Genomic DNA, 20,222 nt, shown 5'->3' with positions numbered 1-20,222 from the left:
GTTACACTGGTTTCGTATCCCCAAGAGTGATTTATCTCCAATATCCATTAGCACTGGGACTTACACCAAATCCTAGCACACTCTGGCCAGGGTAGTTTAACTCTAGGATTAACCTTCAAGCCTTTCAGGCTTGGCAATTTACTAAGATCCTTTGCCTCCAGGCTGGAAAGACCATTGCTTTTATGAATCTTTGGGAGCTGGTTCCTATCAGAAATGTTGCACTACACTAAGCACGTTTGTAAAGTTGAAATACTCCACTGCCTTTTGCACTGGGGTTATCATATTACTTGTATTGTCACCATATTTAAACATTTATGGCTGTTTAGTGACAGCAGTGCATGAACTACTGTGCTTTTGTCTCATTTCCTTGTTCTTGGACATTAGGCTTAAGCTCTCTTTTCTTGCCCCTGATCCTCCAACCATTGAGATAATCAGTAATGCTGTGTGTTAAATATCCCTTTATCCAGTTTCTCCTCTGATGCAAACTCACTGTTTCTCTGTCGCTGTTTTACAACCACTCTCTATAGCGTTTGCCATCTGTGAATCTGCCCCTTATTTCTAATGCATTCCATTTGCTAGTGTCCTAATGCCAAATGCCTCTACGGTTGAATTTGAGCCTCTGCAGCTACAAGGGAATATATTTTTACATTATTTGTAGCTGTTGCATTGTACAGAATTGCAGAATAATTGCACTCCACTGTTTTAAAGGCTAAATATGCATGTTGGAAGTAGACAATTAAACAGCATCCACTGTATTTGCCGCCCACCCCCAATCATGCCGATGTCCTTTCACCTTATTAGCATCTTACATATTCTTCCCTGCTTCCCGACTGTTTTTTCCTCTCCATTTGTTTTAGATCTCACAGCAGCAATGGGTGCCAGCCTGCCCTTCCTTTTAACGCCATCACGCGTTATGGTCGCAAACCCTTTGGCCCCGTTTGATCCACCACCAGCTGTTGTTGTCCTCCCTTTGCCAGGCCAACTCGCCATATCTGCACAGTCATAAACCAGATTGTTTTTGTGTGTGTTCCAGTCAATGAAGAGAAGACATCTCGAGAAAACAGCCCGGACGCAGGCAATCTGCTCACTGAAAGAGGCAGGGGCGAAGGGCAGATTACAGAGAGGCCAACACAGGATCCTCCACCAGTTGGCCTTGAAGGTAGGGAATTGGTTTCTTCCCGAGAACCATCATTCCAGAAGTCTTCTCAAGAGTGCAAACTTCCATTAAATACAGTAATGTCCTTTATTGATTATTGATTAAAAGAGAAACAATGCGATTTTTTTCCAGTGGATAAGAGAGTGCAAAATCAGCATGTTTGGACTGTGAAATACCTCTTGTATTTATTTGGAGAGCTAGGGCAAGGCTTTTTCATGAAAGCAGGAGTGTTGCCATTTTGGAAAAGAAACGATTTTTTGCCTGTTGTTGTTGTTGTTGTTGTTGTTGTTGTTGTTGTTGTTGTTAAAATGCATTAAAGGAAGGCAAACTGATCACTGCAGGATAGTCAATGGCAAATCAAAAGTCTGCATCCTTGCTATAACACAGGCATCTCCAAACTGTGGCCCTCCAGATGTTTTGGCCTACAACTCCCATGATCCCTAGCTAACAGGGGCAGTGGTCAGGGAAGATGGGAATTGTAGTCCAAAACATCTGGAGGGCCGAAGTTTGGGGATGCCTGCTATAACAAATCCAATCTGCCATGAGCTTGGCATACGTTTCTCTAACCCATAATGCCTCTGAAAGGCACATGCGCTTTCCCTTTGTTTATTGCCTTTTCTGGTGTGTGGTACAGTAGTCCATCCCCTTGGTGTAGCATTGCTGCCAGCCACTGGGAGTTTCCCAGTATTTTTTCCCATGCATGGACCTAGAGTCTGCAGGGCTCGAGTTTCCGCTCTGAGGTCACATCTCCCTTAGCATGGAAAAACAGAGTCAGCATGAAGGTGGGTGAAACGTGAAAAGATGAAACATGGAACCTTTGAGTGTTTTTGACTAGCAATGCCGTTTCCCCGCAAAACTAGTTTCTTGTTCTTTCATGTTAACCGGGTTCTGATAACTTTGTTTTTTCCCCTATAAAAACTGTTAGGTATGTAAGCAGAACACCTTATTGGATCAGCTCAGATGAGAGTCTGGCTGATGGGGTCTTTGCCTATGCAACTGCCTTGCCTTAATCAATGGGGTGTTGAGCAGACTTTTACCCTAATCACAATGTGAAGGCTTGGTTTTCTTTGACACCCAGATAGAGCTGGCCAGGCTTGTGTCCAAAGGTGACTCATCTGGGTCTTTTATATGGAAAAGTTGCAGTGTTGATGGGTGTTGTGATAGTAGTAGTGGCTTTTCTGATACTATGATGCTTCTGAAAGCAACTGATGGCTGCAGGTACAGGTGACTGATGAGGGCTGCCAGTAATTTGCAAACCTACTTGTAGCCAGGCTGCACTCTGCCTCTTTTTTTTTTTTAAATAGACCTAGCATATAACAGGAAATGTATTAATGCTGTGATAAATGCTGTAAACATAGATATTAACAACACCCACTGCTGTTTTCATTAGTTAGAGTGTTTGTACAGCACTTTCAAAGATAAAAAGCACTTCTGAAATGTTGTTCCATGAATCAGTTTGCAATGGAGCTGACAAGAAGGGAGATTCCTGGTCCTGCGCTTGATTTTCTGACATTAGCTCGCAACGGCCGTACATCTTGCACTGAGTGGGTTTTATAACGTGTCCTGTAGAAAACATGCATAGAGCAGCAAGAAAGCTTGCACTTGAGTTGCCATTCCCCAATATGAGAGGTAATAAAGCAGGTCAGGGCATTATTCGTTCCTAAAGTGCTCAAATTTATTTATATTTACTGTGCTAAACATCAGGGAAATGGAGTGGGGGAGGAAGGCAAAGCTACCTTGGAAAACTTACAAGGGTGGTTTATTGGCTCTCTGGAGAGCTGATTCTCACAACTGTAGCCAGAAGATGCAGTTTCTAAGCAGCCCTTACTGTCAAAAGCTGTGGGTGTCGCACTCAGAAAAGGTCATAAGAATTGACCCTGAATATTTAGTAGTGTGGTGGGAATTAATGTAGCATGAATATCAGGGAACCATTTTGTAATAATCATAGTTTTATTTATGCCTGACTTACTATGAGCCAGATCAGTAAAGTACTGTTTTGAACAAGGGACTCTGATGACAGCTGGTCTCAGGTACAGTGGTGCCTCGCTTAACGAATGCCCTGCTTAACGAAATTTCCGCTTAACGGAAGGTTTTTTCTAGCGGAGGTTACCTCACTAGACGAATGCGTTTTACGAAAAATTCGTCTAGTGAATCGTGGTTTCCCATAGGAATGCATTGAAATTCAATTAATGCGTTCCTATGGGCAATTTTTTTAAAAAAAAAAATTCAATGTATTCCTATGGGATTCGCTAAACAAATTTTTCGTTATAAGAAAAGACCTGTGGAACGAATTAAATTCGTCTAGTGAGGCACCACTGTATCTTATTCCTTGTTGCAGCAGACAGATTGCAGATAGACATATCTGCTTCTATGAACTTCTGCTCCTTTATAACTCCACTGCTGCAGATGTCCAGAGGGTGTACTTCTGCATCAGAAAGAGAAGGTGATCCAAGGAACCAGAGGGTGGCAACCAAAATAGTCAAAGGCCTGGAAACGATGCCTTATGAGGAACGGCTTAGGGAGCTGGGTATGTTTAGCTTGGAGAAGAGAAGGTTAAGGGTTGATATGATAGCCATGTTCAAATATATAAAAGGATGTCATATAGAGGAGGATGAAAGGTTGTTTTCTGCTTCTCCAGAGAAGCGGACACGGAGCAATGGATTCAAACTACAAGAAAGAAGATTCCACCTAAACATTAGGAAGAACTTCCTGACAGTAAGAGCTGTTCGACAGTGGAATTTGCTACCAAGGAGTGTGGTGGAGTCTCCTTCTTTGGAGTCTCCTTCTTTAAGCAGAGGCTTGACAGGCATATGTCAAGAATGCTTTGATGGTGTTTCCTGCTTGGCAGGGGGTTGGACTGGATGGCCCTTGTGGTCTCTTCCAACTCTATGATTCTATGATTCTTTGAGCCAATAAGGTTTGATCTGATGCTAATGGATTCTGTCCTTGGTGAATAGCAGCTGGGAAGCTGTGATGTGCAGGAAAGTGTTAACTGCCCCTCCCTGTGTATCATATTCCTGATCCTCGTCTGATTGCTGCTGCCCCATCACCTGCTTTTGGCTGCTCCTGTTGTTAAATTTTAAAAAACTAGACATGTTAATTGTCATCATGCAATTACTATCCCATCTAGTCTGGCATTCAAACATTTGCAATCTCAGTTGTGTGGTAATTGATGGAAGGCCTTTGCAGATTAACTATATGCAAATATATACCAAACTTTGTAGCCAAATCAAAACTGGCTGACATTTTCTTATTTATTGGCTTCCAGAGGAGGGCATAGAGTTCACAAATGAGTGGGCAGACAAAGAGAATTCAGCTTCATTTAGCATTTCATTTGGTTTCATGATAAGCAAAATTCACCAATAGCTTCACTCCATAGATCACCATGTGTCCCTCCACCTCCTTATTAGGACAATGCCTTTATTAGGCCAACTAAAATATCATAAAATGTGTACCATCTTTTGATAATAAGCAAAACTAAGAAGGGGCAGGGAAGAGAGGGAAAAGTTGGCTGGCATTAAAGCCATATGGTGTGCATCTATTAAAACTCTTAAGATGGAATCTGGATGGACATAACAATCATTCCAATGAGACTTCATAAGGGTTATGCAGTGATTCCATTCCTGTTTGTTTTTTTAAAAAACTCTTTTAAGCAGTTGGTCCCTTACCTTTCTCGCCCCGATCTGGCCACAATGATCCATGCGAAGGTCACCTCCAGGCTTGATTACTGTAATTCGCTCTAGGCGGGGCTGCCCTTGAAGGTGACTCAGACACTCCAGTGGGTGCAGAATGCCGCGGCGAGACTCCTTACGGGGTCCTTGCTGCGGGATCACATTCATCCAGTGCTTTACCAGCTGCACTGGCTCCTGTTGGAGTACAGGGTCAGGTTTAAGGTGCTGGTTTTGATCTTTAAAGCCCTATGCGGCCTAGGACCCTAGGTACCTACGGGACCTATGGGACTGCCTCTCCTGATATGCCCCATGAAGGACCATAAATAACAACACTTTGGAAGTCCCAAGCCCCAAGGAGGTTAGATTGGCCTAAACCAGGGCCAGGGCCTATTCAGCTCTGGCCCCGGCCTGGTGGAACACCCTACCGCAGCCTGCGGGATTTGACATTTTTCCACAGGGCCTGCAAGACGGAGCTGTTCCACCTGGCCTTTGGGCTGGACTCTGTCTAACCACCCTCTCATTTATTTATTTTTGATGGAACCCCTTATATGGGATTTGTATATAAATCCCCCCCCCCGGCTCTCTTTGCTGCCCCATGTAGGACCAGCATGGATTGTTGGCCCTGGTGAATATTTGACGCAGGCCCGTCCTAGCCATAGAGGCTAGTGGCGCAGAGAACCACAGCCCCGAGCGCTTGAGGGCGCTGGAAGGGCGCCAAGTGAGCGCAGGGTTCCAGCGATCTGGCCAGGACTGCACTCCACGAGCTGAGAGGCTGTGCCACGTCTCTCTCCTTCTCCGAGGACTCCGCGCTGCGCCTCCTTCTCGTTTCCCCAGCGCTGGGTTCTGCTCAGTCGAGCTTCGCCACCAACGCGCGCACAGCGCCCAAGCAGCTCTTGCTGGTCCCGCGGTGCACGCACTGGTGGCAAAGCTTGACTGAGCGGACCCCAGCGCTGGGGAAACGAGGAGGTGCAGCGCGGAGTCCTTGGAGGTGGCCTCCCACTGCTGCCGCAGTCCGCTTGGCACTCCTGGGCCCTTGGAGAGGCTCTGAAGGGGGGCGCTGGAGGGACCTTAGCGCCAGGGCGCTGGATGGGCTTAAGACGGCCCTGATTTGACGTTTTCTCCCCTTATGGCTTTGATCTACAGGCTACCACTAAAACGAGGCTGCATTTTAAGCTGCATTTTAAACTGTATACAAACTTATATTTTAATAAACTGTTTAGTTTTGTTTTAATGTTTTTACTGTATTTTATTCAGTGTTAGCCACCCTGAGCCCAGTCTTGGCAGGGGAGGGCGGGGTATAAATAAAATTATTATTAGTAGTAGTATTGTATTGTATTGTATTGTATTGTATTGTATTGTATTTTAATTTATTTTATTAAGGTGTGTTGGAGAACTATTGTTGTACTAAAACTCCTCACTGAGTGAGGTTACTGAACTATTTGGATGAGAACTAGCTGTTTGCTCTTTTCATCAAATTCAGGTGAAACTGGAAGTGTAGGTTTGTTTTTGTAGTCAGTAATGGCTTGGATGGGAGCCAATAAATTAATGCTCCATACAAATTACACAGAAATGGGTGGGTGGGTGCATTGCCTGGACTGGGATGTGGTGTTCCACCTGTTCTGGCCAGATCAATTGAACAGTGTATAAAAACAAAAGGATGTCCACTGACCCTGGAAAATGCAGACTACACTGATACCCAGCATTATAGAGCGAACCACGGTCAGATTACCTGTCTAAAGTGTAACAGGTGGGTGACCTTCTCTCTTCTTATTCATGTAGCAAAGCAATAGGAACCATACTCTGTCAAATCAGCCATGTTTTGTTTCATCCTTTATTATTCTCTGATGTTTTGTAATATGTTCAGAAAAGTCTACATCCTGAATATTACTCAGACACATACCCATTGGAGGGGTCCATTGGCTGACTTCCAGCACATGGCGATTTCGAGCCTAGCTGCTGCCAGGAGCAGCACAATCGGGTCTTTGTGTGTTGTGGAAGGAGTAGAACCAGTGTCCAATGATAACAATGGCAATAACTGGCCCCATCTGCCTCTGGGGCTCAAGACATATTCCACTAGCTGAGTCTAGTTCTGGCTAATCCTGTACAGAGATCGCCTGCTCACAATTATCCATGACCTGGTTTCACCTCATTTAGGCTATTTCAATGTGTTGAACATTGGGCTGTGTTTGAGAACTGTTTGGAAACTAGCGCAAAGCACAGCAGCAGCATGTTTATAACTGGGACTGGGTGTTATGCCAGTTTTGAAACACACTTCCTTCCAGGTGGTTTCCAAGCGCAATGCAAAGTGCCAGTTTTGACCTAAAGCCCTAAATATCTTGGGATGGGGGCACCGGAAGGATCATCTTCTCCTGTATGAATCTGCCCAGGTACTGAAACTGGCATCTAAACCTCTGCTCTGAGTCATCCTAGTGCTTGAGGTAAGGCAGGTGGTGGCTGGAGTCAGGGCCTTCTCACCAGTGGCACCTCATATTTGGAATTCCCTTCCTAGGGCCATTCATCTGGCACTGTTTTTGTTTTCCCTTAGCACCAAGTGAAAGCGTCTCTATTTATCCTAGACTTGTAGGCTCTTTAATTTGTTTTTAATTGGATTATACTGGAATTTGATCTATTCTGCTTGTGGTGTGTTCTACTGCTTTGATCTCTGTTATGTTGTACTTTTTATTTTAATCCTTGTGAAACACTGGCAGGTTGGGCTGAAGTGACTACTAGTAAATCACTTGTATAAATAAACACAAAATAACTGGTGTCTCTTTGCTCCTTACATCTTCTTGTTGGTGCCTGGTGTTGTGCTTCAGGTGGGTAATTAGGCTGTGCTGAGGAAGTAAATACCTGATTATTCAGTGCTGAAAAACTGGTCCACCCCCTGTCGTCCCTTTTAGCTTTATTTTCAAACCAGAGGCAGACAACCCCTGCAGAGTGCTAGCAGAATCCGATTCGCTTGCTCCCCGGCAGGAATGCAGAACTGTCACTTCTATGATGAGGGGCATCCAGCCATCAAGGAAGAGAACACAACCACCAGAAATAAGTGAAAGTACCCCGTTGTGTGTTTATGAGTCTACCAGCTGGGCTGCAGACCAGGGCTCTGATTTCTCTTTCTTGGTACCTGAACAACTTTACACATCAATATCGGCCTTTGAATTGGAAAGTGTTCCACTCTGAACATTTCTGCAAATGATTTCTTTTTCCCTCCTCGTCTTTCCCATTGCCTTCTGTCCTGTTCTTAGGTCCCTCCTGCCCCTAGTAATGCTAATAATGAAACCACGATGTGTAGTGTTTCATCAGCTTTCTAAATATCTTTTAGAATTGTGCCAGATCCCCACCCCCAGTTTCATGAACCTCTTTGTTCCATAGGAAAGAATGGAGCTTCCCCCCCCCTCCCCTGCAGCTAATGCAATCTCAGGAGAAATTCAGAGGTTGCAAGGGGTTGGCTTTTTCCTTGAAGCATACATTGATGGCATTACTAACTTGGTCAAGTTCTGTTCTCTCTCTTAAAATTCTTTAAAGCTTCGTGCTGCTCTACAGCTTTCCACAGACTTCCACGCTTTTTAGAATGTCTTCCAGGAAGTACAGATGGCAAGGGAGTCTGCCTTTGGGTTGTAAGGGACTGGTGCGAATTTTTGGTTTTTCTTAATTAAAAAGTAATGCTCATGCTGCTCTCTGGTGCTCTGTAGGCAGCCTCCCTGTCTGGCCACACTTTTAAGGATGTCCATGGGAAGACAACATGATGTGACGTATTTCAATGGGCATTCCAGGAAGCATGCAGGGCTGCAAGTTAAAATGAAGAACAGCTCTCAACCTCATAATGTTATAAACGTAAACACCACACAAAAGTCATCACATTTTCCCCAACAACCCTGTAGGGATGGACAACATTTCTGCACAAGGTTGCTTCTTTTAAAAAAAATTTCTTCACAAGAGTTTGTCAGCATTTAAATGCACATTTCTATGAATTTACACATTTTTGCATTCAGGGTTGCCTTTCACAGAGAGCAATTACCTCTAATATAATGCATTTTGGTATTGATTGATTGTTTGTTTGTTTGATTGATTGACTGACTGACTGACTGACTGACTGACTGCTTTTCTACAATGAGCTGTGTCCAAAGCAGCTTACAGCAAACATTCAAAACATCAAAATACAGATTTTTGGAAATACAAATATGCAATACAGTCATACCTCAGTTTAAGTACGCTTCGGTTTGAGTACTTTCAGTTTAAGTACTCCGCGGACCCATCTGGAATGGATTAATCCACTTCGCATTACTTTTATTGGGAAAGTTTGCTTCTGGTTAAGTACAGACTTCCGGAACTAATTGTGTGCCTTAAACCGAGGTACCACTGTATACAGAATGTGTCAGTGAATTCATAAATGACAAAAATCAAAGAATTTGGCAAACACAGAATAAATTCCAATATTACAAAATGTGTATGCTATTTTTTTATTATTACTGTGCATCTTTATGCACACTCTTTACGAACACAGTTTCTTTGGCTATAGAACTGCACCCTAAAATTCAGAGAAATGTGAATTCTGACGGATCATTTTGCATGTCGCTTCAGACAGCACTCATTATGTAGTTTCACAGAAAAATGCGAACTGAACCAATTCCCCCCTCCCAATCCCTCCCACAAATGAATGGCCAAAAAAGAAAAAGAAATTGGCTGAAAATATGGATTCAGACAGCTTTGCTTTGCTTTGCTTTGCTTTGCTTTGCTTTGCTTGTGTTGGGGCTTGTTACGTGTTATAGAAATGAGAGTAGCCCCATGCAAGCATTCAGCTTATGTATTAAATAAACAAGCATTTATGAAGAGAGGACAGGAGGCTGCACTCCTCCCCCTGGCATGCATTCACTGGCATGCATTCACATAGAGCTGTTTGCATAGGTTCCCAATCACAAGAGGGCTTCACTTGACCCCCTCTTGAGTATTAACCCAACACTCCTTTCAGTTCCATACCCAACATCATTTGCAAGAGAAAGAAGTCTCTATCACTCCTACCCAATCCTCCCCACCACTTGTTAAGCAGGACCTGGTGTTGCCTCCTGTGTACTGGCCTTAACTGAACCTTCTAATCTCTAGTACCTGTTAGCTTTGGGCATCTCTACACTCTACACTCTGCATTTCATTGGTACTCTGGAGGGAAGAGGTGATCCACCAGCCAAACGACTAGTCCATGTCTGCTAGCAGGACCAGTATAGAAGGTATCAGAAGTACCTCTTCAACAAGGCACCCAGCACATTGCTGGGTGCGATGAATAGAAATGTCCAGTGCTATAACCAAAAGCACCTTACACACTTTATACCATGCTCTGAGTTGCTGCATCAGTATTAGGAAATGTTGTTGTTTAGTTGTGTCCGACTCTTCGTTACCCTATGGACCAGAGCACGCCAGGCACTCCTGTCTTGCACTGCCTCCCGCAGTTTGGTCAAACTCATGTTAGTAGCTTCGAGAACACTGTCCAACCATCTTGTCCTCTGTCGTCCCCTTCTCCTAGTGCCCTCAATCTTTCCCAACATCAGGGTCTTTTCCAAGGATTCTTCTCATCTCATGAGGTGGCCAGAGTATTGGAGCCTCAGCTTCAGGATCTGTCCTTCCAGTGAGCGCTCTGGGCTGATTTCCTTCAGAATGGATAGGTTTGATCATCTTGCAGTCCATGCGACTCTCAAGAGTCTCCTCCAGCACCATAATTCAAAAGCATAAATTCTTTGGCGATCAGCCTTCTTTATGGTCCAGCTCTCACTTCCATACATCACTACTGGGCAAACCATAGCTTTAACTATACAGACCTTTGTCGGCAAGGTGATGTCTTGTATTAGGAATTACATATTAGGATGTATTAGGAATACATATTTTAAAAGCACAGCTGAAGCTTAGAGAACTTGTCTTTGATTTCTTACAAAGGTCCACAGTTCCCCCCTAAATTTCCACTACAGTACTTTATGTATGGGCCCCGAGTTATTGTACTCCGTGATACAAATGATGTAATCTGTATGTTGTGCATCATCAACCTGAAATATTTTGCATCATCAGCTCAAAATTAAATGCACTTTGAGTTTAATTTCAAAGTGTACTGAGGCAGAAATTTCAAATTCTCACAATGCATTTTAAAGTCTATTTTATTACCTTTTAAGACCACCTCTCTCCTTCGCTGACTTCAACAGGGTGTACAGGGTTCCCCCCACCCTGCCGCCCTCATTTTATTCTCACGACAATCCTGATAAGTAGGTTAGGCTGAGTGGCTGGCCAAGGTCACAAACACACTCAGTATGCTTCATGGCTGAGTGTAGATTAGAAGCTGGATGTCTTTGATATTAATCCATCTCTCTAACCCCTATAACGGAATCCCTTTCTTTTTTATGATGATTACAATGTAAATCAGTGTATGTTACTGAGTTTGAGTCTAATTTGAATATCTGAGTTCAGTAGTTCCACCAAATCCTAAGTGTATTAATTTAGGTGCATAAACAGCTGGTTGGGGATCATGATGTGACATCATCAGAGTCCATGAAGTGGACTGAGTTAGCCGAATCCCAGGGGGTGGCACCCCTGTGGGCCCCTCTCCTGCCCCTGCCACCAGAGAAGGGGGAGAAGTGGTGGCTTCTGGTGGGATCTTGTGGAGCTCATGTGAGATCTCACTGCTGCCGCAGCTTCTCCTAACCTTTCCCATGGCAGGGGGCACCTCACCCATCTGTCTTGCTGCTGCCACTACTGGAAAAGCAGCTTCTGGGTTCCAATGAAGTCACAGCCATGTGATCCCAGTAAACAAGGCTGTGGGAAGTGGGCAACAGCAACAGCAGCTTCCCATTTTGCCTCAGGGGGCAAAATGGGACGGTCCACCTTGGGACACTACTGTTAAAGCATCTGTACCGGCTGCTCATTTACAGCCAAGACAGGTTCAAGGTCTTTGTATTAAGCCTGAAACAACTTACCAGTAGGTCCAGGATGCTGTAAGGACCTCCTAAATGATTGTATTACAATTTGATCATGGAGATCATTGTTGGTCCTCCCCCAAGTTAGCGAGGCTCATTTGACAGCAGCAAGAAGCTGAGCCTTCAGTGTCATTGGCCCAGATCTGTAGGATGCTCTGCCAATAGAGATTCAGAAACCACCTCCAGTTTTACCTCTAAATCAGGCATAGGCAACCTTGGCTCTCCAGATGTTTTGGAACTACAACTCCCATGATCCCTGACCACTGGCCCTGTTAGCTAGGGATCATGGGAGTTGTAGTTCCAAAACATCTGGAGAGCCAAGGTTGCCTATGGCTGCTCTAAATGATTGCTGAAAACTTTTCTATATGTACTGCAAAGCTTCTGCAGGCAATTAAGAAAGCGTATTTTCATAAGTGTTAGTTGATGATCTCTGATTTTCAATGCTCACATGGTTTGTAATTGCATATAAACCTTCTTGTTGTAAACCACTTTGATATTTTTAATGTCACAGTAGTACATAAATATTTTTTTATAATTAAATGCTCAACTCCATCACTCATCACCACTTTAACCTACTTGTTTTCTTTAACCCTTTCTGTGGCTGAAGCCTAGTGTTCAGTCACAAGTCCTAATGTGACAATAATGCACTAAGACTGGGGAGACCAGGTTTCTCACTCCCACTGCACAACCACGAAGCTTAGTGGGCCATAGCCAAAGCTGCATCACAGGGTTCTTGTGGGAATAAAATGGGGGAGGGGGACACACACCTTGTAAGCCACCCTGAAGTCCTTGGAACAAAAGTACAATGTACAAAAAGGACATGCCAGAAAATAAGGCATAAATAAATATGAGAAGTATGTTCTTGAACCTTAGATAAGGCATGACTAAATCTTGTCCTTTTTGAGTCCCGGCTACAAGTTCAAGAAGCAAAGGCCTGATCCTGCCAGGGTTGAAAGTTTCATGGCTATCTATATACTTCTGGCAGGTGAACTGGCAGCATCAGCATCACGGTGAAATCCTTTGGAGGGCAACGATCAATCGGAGCCAGCAAAAAGTAATTACAACTAATGTGATCTTTGGCTTCTTTGATAGCTCACAGGCTGTAGCATTTCCTTCTTAGCAAATCAGATTAAAACAAAGAGCCACAGTTTCTGTTGTAACTGAGAGAGAGTGATAAAATCTTGCTTCCCTCTGCTAAGTCCCTGAACTGACCTGAAAGCCCACACAACTGAAGAACCAGCTAAAATGCACCACATTAGATGATGTGGGCATGCATCGGGAGAAGTTCCATTGTCTTAATTGTTCCTGCATGGAATTTATGCTATGTCTATGACCAGCTTGGGATTGGCAGTCTCCTGTTGATCTCCCTAATGGGTTGTTGTTGTTGTTGTTGTTGTTTAGTCGTTTAGTCGTGTCCGACTCTTCGTGACCCCATGGACCATAGCACGCCAGGCACTCCTGTCTTGCACTGCCTCCCGCAGTTTGGTCAAACTCATGTTCGTAGCTTCGAGAACACTGTCCAACCATCTTGTCCTCTGTCGTCCCCTTCTCCTAGTGCCCTCAATCTTTCCCAACATCAGGGTCTTTTCCAAGGATTCTTCTCTTCTCATGAGGTGGCCAAAGTATTGGAGCCTCAGCTTCACGATCTGTCCTTCCAGGGAGCACTCAGGGCTGATTTCCTTAAGAATGGATAGGTTTGATCTTCTTGCAGTCCATGGGACTCTCAAGAGTCTCCTCCAGCACCATAATTCAAAAGCATCAATTCTTCGGCGATCAGCCTTCTTTATGGTCCAACTCTCACTTCCATACATCACTACTGGGAAAACCATAGCTTTAACTATACGGACCTTTGTCGGCAAGGTGATGTCTCTGCTTTTTAAGATGCTGTCTAGGTTTGTCATTGCTTTTCTCCCAAGAAGCAGGCGTCTTTTAATTTCGTGACTGCTGTCACCATCTGCAGTGATCAAGGAGCCCAAGAAAGTAAAATCTCTCACTGCCTCCATTTCTTCCCCTTCTATTTGCCAGGAGGTGATGGGACCAGTGGCCATGATCTTGGTTTTTTTTGATGTTGAGCTTCAGACCATATTTTGCGCTCTCCTCTTTCACCCTCATTAAAAGGTTCTTTAATTCCTCCTCGCTTTCTGCCATCAAGGTTGTGTCATCTGCATATCTGAGGTTGTTGATATTTCTTCCAGCAATCTTAATTCCGGCTTGGGATTCATCTAGTCCAGCTTTTCGCATGATGAATTCTGCATATAAGTTAAATAAGCAGGGAGACAATATACAACCTTGTCGTACTCCTTTCCCAATTTTGAACCAATCAGTTGTTCCATATCCAGTTCTAACTGTAGCTTCTTGTCCCACATAGAGATTTCTCAGGAGACAGATGAGGTGATCAGGCACTCCCATTTCTTTAAGAACTTGCCATAGTTTGCTGTGGTCGACACAGTCAAAGGCTTTTGCATAGTCAATGAAGCAGAAGTAGACGTTTTTCTGGAACTCTCTAGCTTTCTCCATAATCCAGCGCATGTTTGCTATTTGGTCTCTGGTTCCTCTGCCCTTTCGAAATCCAGCTTGCACTTCTGGGAGTTCTCGGTCCACATACTGCCTAAGCCTGCCTTGTAGAATTTTAAGCATAACCTTGCTAGCGTGTGAAATGAGCGCAATTGTGCGGTAGTTGCAGCATTCTTTGGCACTGCCCTTCTTTGGAATTGGGATGTAGACTGATCTTCTCCAATCCTCTGGCCATTGCTGAGTTTTCCAAACTTGCTGGCATATTGGGTGTAGCACCTTAACAGCATCAGGTCAGCTAATTCCAGAAAAAGTGTTGAATATTCATTCTTTTCAGACTCATCTATTTTCAGACCAGTTCAGAGCAAACCCCTTTTTAGCACTGCTCCTTTTAATTGTGCCGAGAACTCCTCTATATATTGGACTCTGGAACTAGCTGAGAATGTGATTCTACACTTGCCACTTTGTAACAAATGCTTAATATATGAACTCATCACACAGGAAAACATACTAGTTCTTCCACTGAATGGTGTTGCTTTTCTACATCATATTCACTAATTGAATTCCCAGAGCTTCATAATGACTGAGCATTGAGATGACATTGAGAATGTGTACAGAACACCGTGACAAAGGACAACTTACACATGCATCTAAGTAGCTTGGTTGACTTACTTGCTGGAGATGGCTCATGTCAATATTTGACATTCCACTTATAAACCCCAGATTCATAGGAGATACTGCCCTCTTGTGAACCTCATGATATATTTGTAAGTTAGCATCCATGCAAGAGGCTGCATCAGAATTGCTGGAGAAATTAAGAAGATTTCCCTGACATACCCATTCATCTTTAAAAGCTTGATGGGCGTGAAAACTGTTGGGACATCTTCATTGCTTCTGTCCAGTTCAGAACTTCTTGCCTTGTTCCTGAATTCTGAAATCATGACTCCTGAACATTATGTCTGCTGCCCAACCTGCACCATTACTTGTCTGAATAAGTATCTCTTACTTCTTCATAACAGCCTCTGTCTGCATGTCTTGAGTAGGAACCTGGATAGTCAGCCCTCTGAAGACTGCTGTCTGTGCTATCAACAAGCCCTGTAATGACTTCTCTTCTAGCATCCTCAAATGCCAGTGAGTTCTCTCTGGAAATCCCCATTTTCCTCCCTGTCAGTACCCAAATCCATCTACTTCTGGTACTGAAAGTACTCTCTGTAGCCTATGCTAACCTACCCTGAGGCAGCAGATCCTGTAGAGATTTCACCATAAATAGAAGCATGGTAGTGCATGCTTTTAAAATCTGGTAGATCCTTTGCTGAGTGGTTTGAGAGGGAAAGTGTGTTTCCTGAAAATAAATGAGAGAGATAGGAAAGGAAGCACAGGAGAGGGCAGAGATGTTCAGCATGAGAGAAGTAAAAGACAGTTATGACAACTAAGGATCTATAAAAATGTGAAGCAGGGAAAGACGTGACTTTGGGAACAAAGGACCCTGAGGCAGACAGGTGACAACTTTCTGAGAGCATGTAGACTTGGCCATAAATACCCCCCCCCATGCACCTGATAAAGGTTAGAATGTGAAAAACAGGAATATAAGAAGAGTTTTAATATGTGTCATCCTTGGTATTTGCAACCATTTCTCTTCCTTTGCTGCACATCTCCTTTGTCCAGATAGGTCTGTCTTGCAGTAAGTAGTTACAGGTAGGTAGCCGTGTTGGTCTGAGTCGAAGCAAAATAAAAAAATTCCTTCAGTAGCACCTTAAAGACCAACTAAGTTTATATTTTGGTATGAGCTTTCGTGTGCATGCACACTTCTTCAGATACACTAGAAACAGAAGTGTCAGACCCTATATATATACAGAGGGTGGTGGGGGTGGGTGGGAATGGGAGATGGGCTGATGGGAGTGGTAAACTTGTAGATGGCTGTTAATGCCTGCTGATGGCTGCAATTAGTCCTGGGCTGAGGTGCTAAAGAAAGCTTGATCATGCATAATGAGATAAGAATCCGATGTCTCTATTCATCCTAGGTGCTTCCATGATTTTAAGCTTGGTAATGATTTCCAATTCAGCAATTTCCCTTTCCAGTCTGTTCCTGAAATTTCTCTGTAATAAAACAGCTGCTTTGAGATCTTGTATAGAATGTCCTGGGAGATTGAAGTGTTCTCCTACTGGTTTTTCAGTCTTATGGTTCCTGATGTCAGATTTATGTCCATTTATCCTTTGGCGTAGGGTTTGGCCTGTTTGTCCAATATAGAGAGCTGAAGGGCACCGTTGGCATTTGATGGCATACACAATGTTAGAAGATGAGCAATTAAATAGTCATGAGATGGTATGTTGGATGTTGTTGGGGCCAGTAATGATGTTGTCTGGGTGTATGTGGCAGCAAAGTTGGCATCTGGGTTTATTGCAGGCTCTGGTACCAGTGTCCATGTTAAGTCTGGTGGTTGTATTATTGTGGGTGAGGAGTTGTTTAAGATTGGGTGGCTGTCTGTAGGCAATGAAAGGTCTTCCTCCCAGAGCTTGAGAAAGGGAGCTGTCATTGTCCAGGAGAGGCTGTAGATCTCTGATGATGCGTTGTACTGTTTTAACTTGGGAGCTGTATGTGATGACTAGTGGTGTTCTGTTATTTTCTTTTTTGGGTCTGTCTTACAGCAGGTTCTCCCTAGGTATCAGTCTGGCTCTGTTGATCTGTTGTTTAACTTCATCAGGTGGATATTTTAGTTCTAAAAAGGTTTGCTGTAGATCTCTTAGGTGAGATTCTCTGTCTGTAGAGTTGGAACAGATACGGTTGTAACGTAGGGCCTGGCTGTATACGATGGATTGTTTGGTATGTTTGGGATGGTAGCTAGAAGCATGTAGATATGTTTGTCGGTCAGTTGGTTTTCTGTATAAGGTGGTGTCTATACGTCCATCCTGTATTTTTATAGTAGTGTCCAGAAAATGTATTTCTTGCATGGATTGGTTCATTGTTAGGTTGATGGTGGGGTGAAAGTCATTGAATGTCTGGTGGAAGGTTTCCAGGGTCTGTTGTCCATGTGTCCAGATAATAAAAATATCGTCAATGTATCGTAGGTACAAGAGAGGTTTGAGTGGGTAGGAGTCTAGGAAACGATGTTCTAAATCTGCCATGAAGCTGTTGGCATACTGTGGGGCCATGCGGGTGCCCATGGCTGTGCCGCTGATCTGGAGTACCGTAAGTACTTTCCATTCAACTCACTTTTCCTCTTACATGAGAACATAGGAAGCTACCTTACCAGAAATCCAAACCACGAGTCCATCTGACTCATTAGTGTCAACACTAGAAGACAGCATTTTTTCAGGGTTTCAAACAAGTCCCAACCTCAGTCCTACTGGATACATCAGGGATTGAACGTGGGACTTTCTGCATACCAAGCATGTGCTATACACTTTCTTCTGACACTTGGCTTTCAGATGAGATTTTCAATATACAATCACCATTAAAATTGCCCCCTTCGCACAATTTTACAGGGGACCAGGTAGTGTACGGCAATTACAGCCACCCCAGTACTGCTTCTATCTTTTTTCTTGCCACGGAAAGTCCATTAAGGAGTGAAAGGGAACGCAGCAGCACAGTCTATTTGCAGATGTGGATACAAAAATGCCTTATTGAGGCACAGTGAGGAAAGGGCACCATGTGCTGGGGATGCCTTCCATTCTCTGTTGTTTACCAGCAGAGCTTCTGGTCTCAGGCCCACTTCATGTCCTGCACTGCAAGTCCTTTCCCCAAATCTACTGGCTCTCGCCCTTCTTGCATCCACATCATGCTTTTAAAGCACACCTCTTCCCCCAAAGTACCGTTGGAACTGCTGTTTTTAAGGGTTCTGAGAAATGTAGTTCTGTGATGAGTAAATTTACAGTTCCCAGGAAACTTTGGGGAGAAGCCATGACTGTTGAAATAGTATAGATGTGCTTTAAACATACGGTGTACATGTAACCGAAATTACTTGCTTCAAGGAGTGAGGTTTCCTCAACCAGCATACTTTAATTAGCTGTTTAATCAGCAGATTACATTAAAAATAGCAGTGCTTAAATTTGTGCATATTCTGGCTGTAATCCTGTAAAGCTGAAATCCTCAGGCCCTTTTCTACGGACACTTTTTTTTCTTTCACAATTGCACTATGGTACAGTAGCACAAGAAGTAGGAAAATAAAGCAGACAGTTTTCTAGCTGGTTATGAAACTCACTAGATAGGGTTCTCTTATTACATATGGCTGTGAAATCAACTAGGCTACATATCACGTATTCTGAGATGAAAACCACTGTCTACTTACTCAAATGTAAATATAGCTGCATTCTTATTCCCCTGTGTTGTTGTAATGTAGGCATTCCTTTTGAATATTACTTTGTGTAATTTCTGCTATTGTGCTGCTTCAAATGCTGTTAAAAAATACAACCCTCACTCTCAGGGTGCTAAAATGGCACTGAAAACCACTTGCTTCAAAATGTTGCAAGAATGGTGTTTGTGTGGTGACCAATGAGGCATGACACCCCAGGAGTGTTGATAATTTAATTGCAATTCTGCTCAGCAGTTTGAGCAACAAGGTTATTGTGTGGTTGAGAGTTTAGTCTATCGCTGTCAGTATCTCCCCCATCATATGGCCTTCTTGTTTCTGTTGTGTGGTTTGTTACTTCCACCTCTCCCAGACATTGTTTCTGTTCTGTGCCCCTTTGTACTCTACCTGGACCAGTTTCTTGGCTCATCCTCTGATCTCTGGATTTTTCTGGACTCCTAGTTTGGATCACCCTTGTACATAATCAAAGTAAATCAAATTCATGGGTGCAGGCCGCTGTGGGCAGACCTCACCCTCCAGTTGTAATGATGGACGTTCTTACATGCACACCAAATAAAAAACATTGGTAGGTTCCTAGCTCACCTAGGCATATTCATAAATATAGCTCTAAAATATTCAACACTTAAGCCTCATTTTTTTTGCCTGAATTGCACCCTGCTAGTTCCAAACTCTGCTGATAAAAGACCTGTCTCATTAAGCAGTTAAGAAGTAACTTCTCTTCCTCCCCCTGCCCTGGTTCTCTCTCAAATCTCTTGTCAACTTGTCAACGTCTGCATCATCTTCATTAATCCATTTTCCTCCTGTGGCCAACATCAGATTTTGACACATTGCTTTATGTTTCAGATGGGACCGTCTGTTGTTTCTCTCCCCATCCACCCACCCACCCACCCCAGCTCCATCTTCTGCCCTCTCCATGACAGCTGGTTTTCACAGGCCCTTTAGAGTCTAGTGCTAGAGGAGGTCCAGCTTCAAGGGCCATGTGGCTGATTCTCGGAAGGCCTCGTGAGTCACGTTAGTTAATCAGATGAAGGAGCTGAAAGGAACAGTGGAGCAAATACTAAGTACAAGAAAATTACATTTGTTGGCTCTTCACATGCAATTATACTAACTGAACTGTTGGCATAATGCAATAAAGATGTCTGCAGAATAGTATTTCTATATTAAGTGGCAGTTAACTCACTGAGTGAACAGCTCCAGCCCCAAGAAGATTGGTTTCCCATACATCCACGGCACGGATGTGTTGGGATAGGTGATGGGATAGGATAGTCTCTATGGTGACTGCCAAAGTAAGGGAGAGTGTTTCGTCAATATTTATTGTCTGCAAAACGCCCGTAATTGTAATGAGCAAGGTCTCTGTGCAAGAAGAGGCAGCTCTTGCATTTCAAGGGCCTTGGGTGTGCATATGTGTGATGCATCTCTGCCCTCTCTTCATGGACACATACTGTAGGCCTTTGGCTGGGCTACCCAGTGGAAGACAGGTTTTGCCCTTGCTGCAATAATAATCTCAAGAACAACACTCCACACCCATAAGAGTGAATAGGAGAGTATAGTCAGGAAACTATACTCCTGCCAGTGCGTTTGTACCATCCCAGTCTCCCAACTGCCTCTCACGTTGGGTGTATTATCT

General features: G+C 43.7%; 1 protein-coding gene across 1 annotated transcript in view; it reads left to right on the top strand.

The window, feature by feature from the left end:
• The window catches only part of ALK (ALK receptor tyrosine kinase), a 582,689-nt gene that overhangs the window by 472,632 nt on the left and 89,835 nt on the right, over positions 1–20,222 (top strand). The window contains exon 11 of the mRNA XM_035110504.3: positions 1,034–1,159. Within this exon, the coding sequence (XP_034966395.3) occupies positions 1,034–1,159 (126 nt within the window). The remainder of the gene's footprint in view (positions 1–1,033; positions 1,160–20,222) is intronic.

Source organism: Zootoca vivipara, chromosome 3, assembly GCF_965207765.1.
Source record: "Zootoca vivipara chromosome 3, rZooViv2.hap1.1, whole genome shotgun sequence".
Taxonomy (NCBI): domain Eukaryota; kingdom Metazoa; phylum Chordata; class Lepidosauria; order Squamata; family Lacertidae; genus Zootoca; species Zootoca vivipara.
The sequence above is the reverse complement of the archived record's forward strand: the minus strand, read 5'-3'. Positions and strand labels throughout refer to the sequence as shown.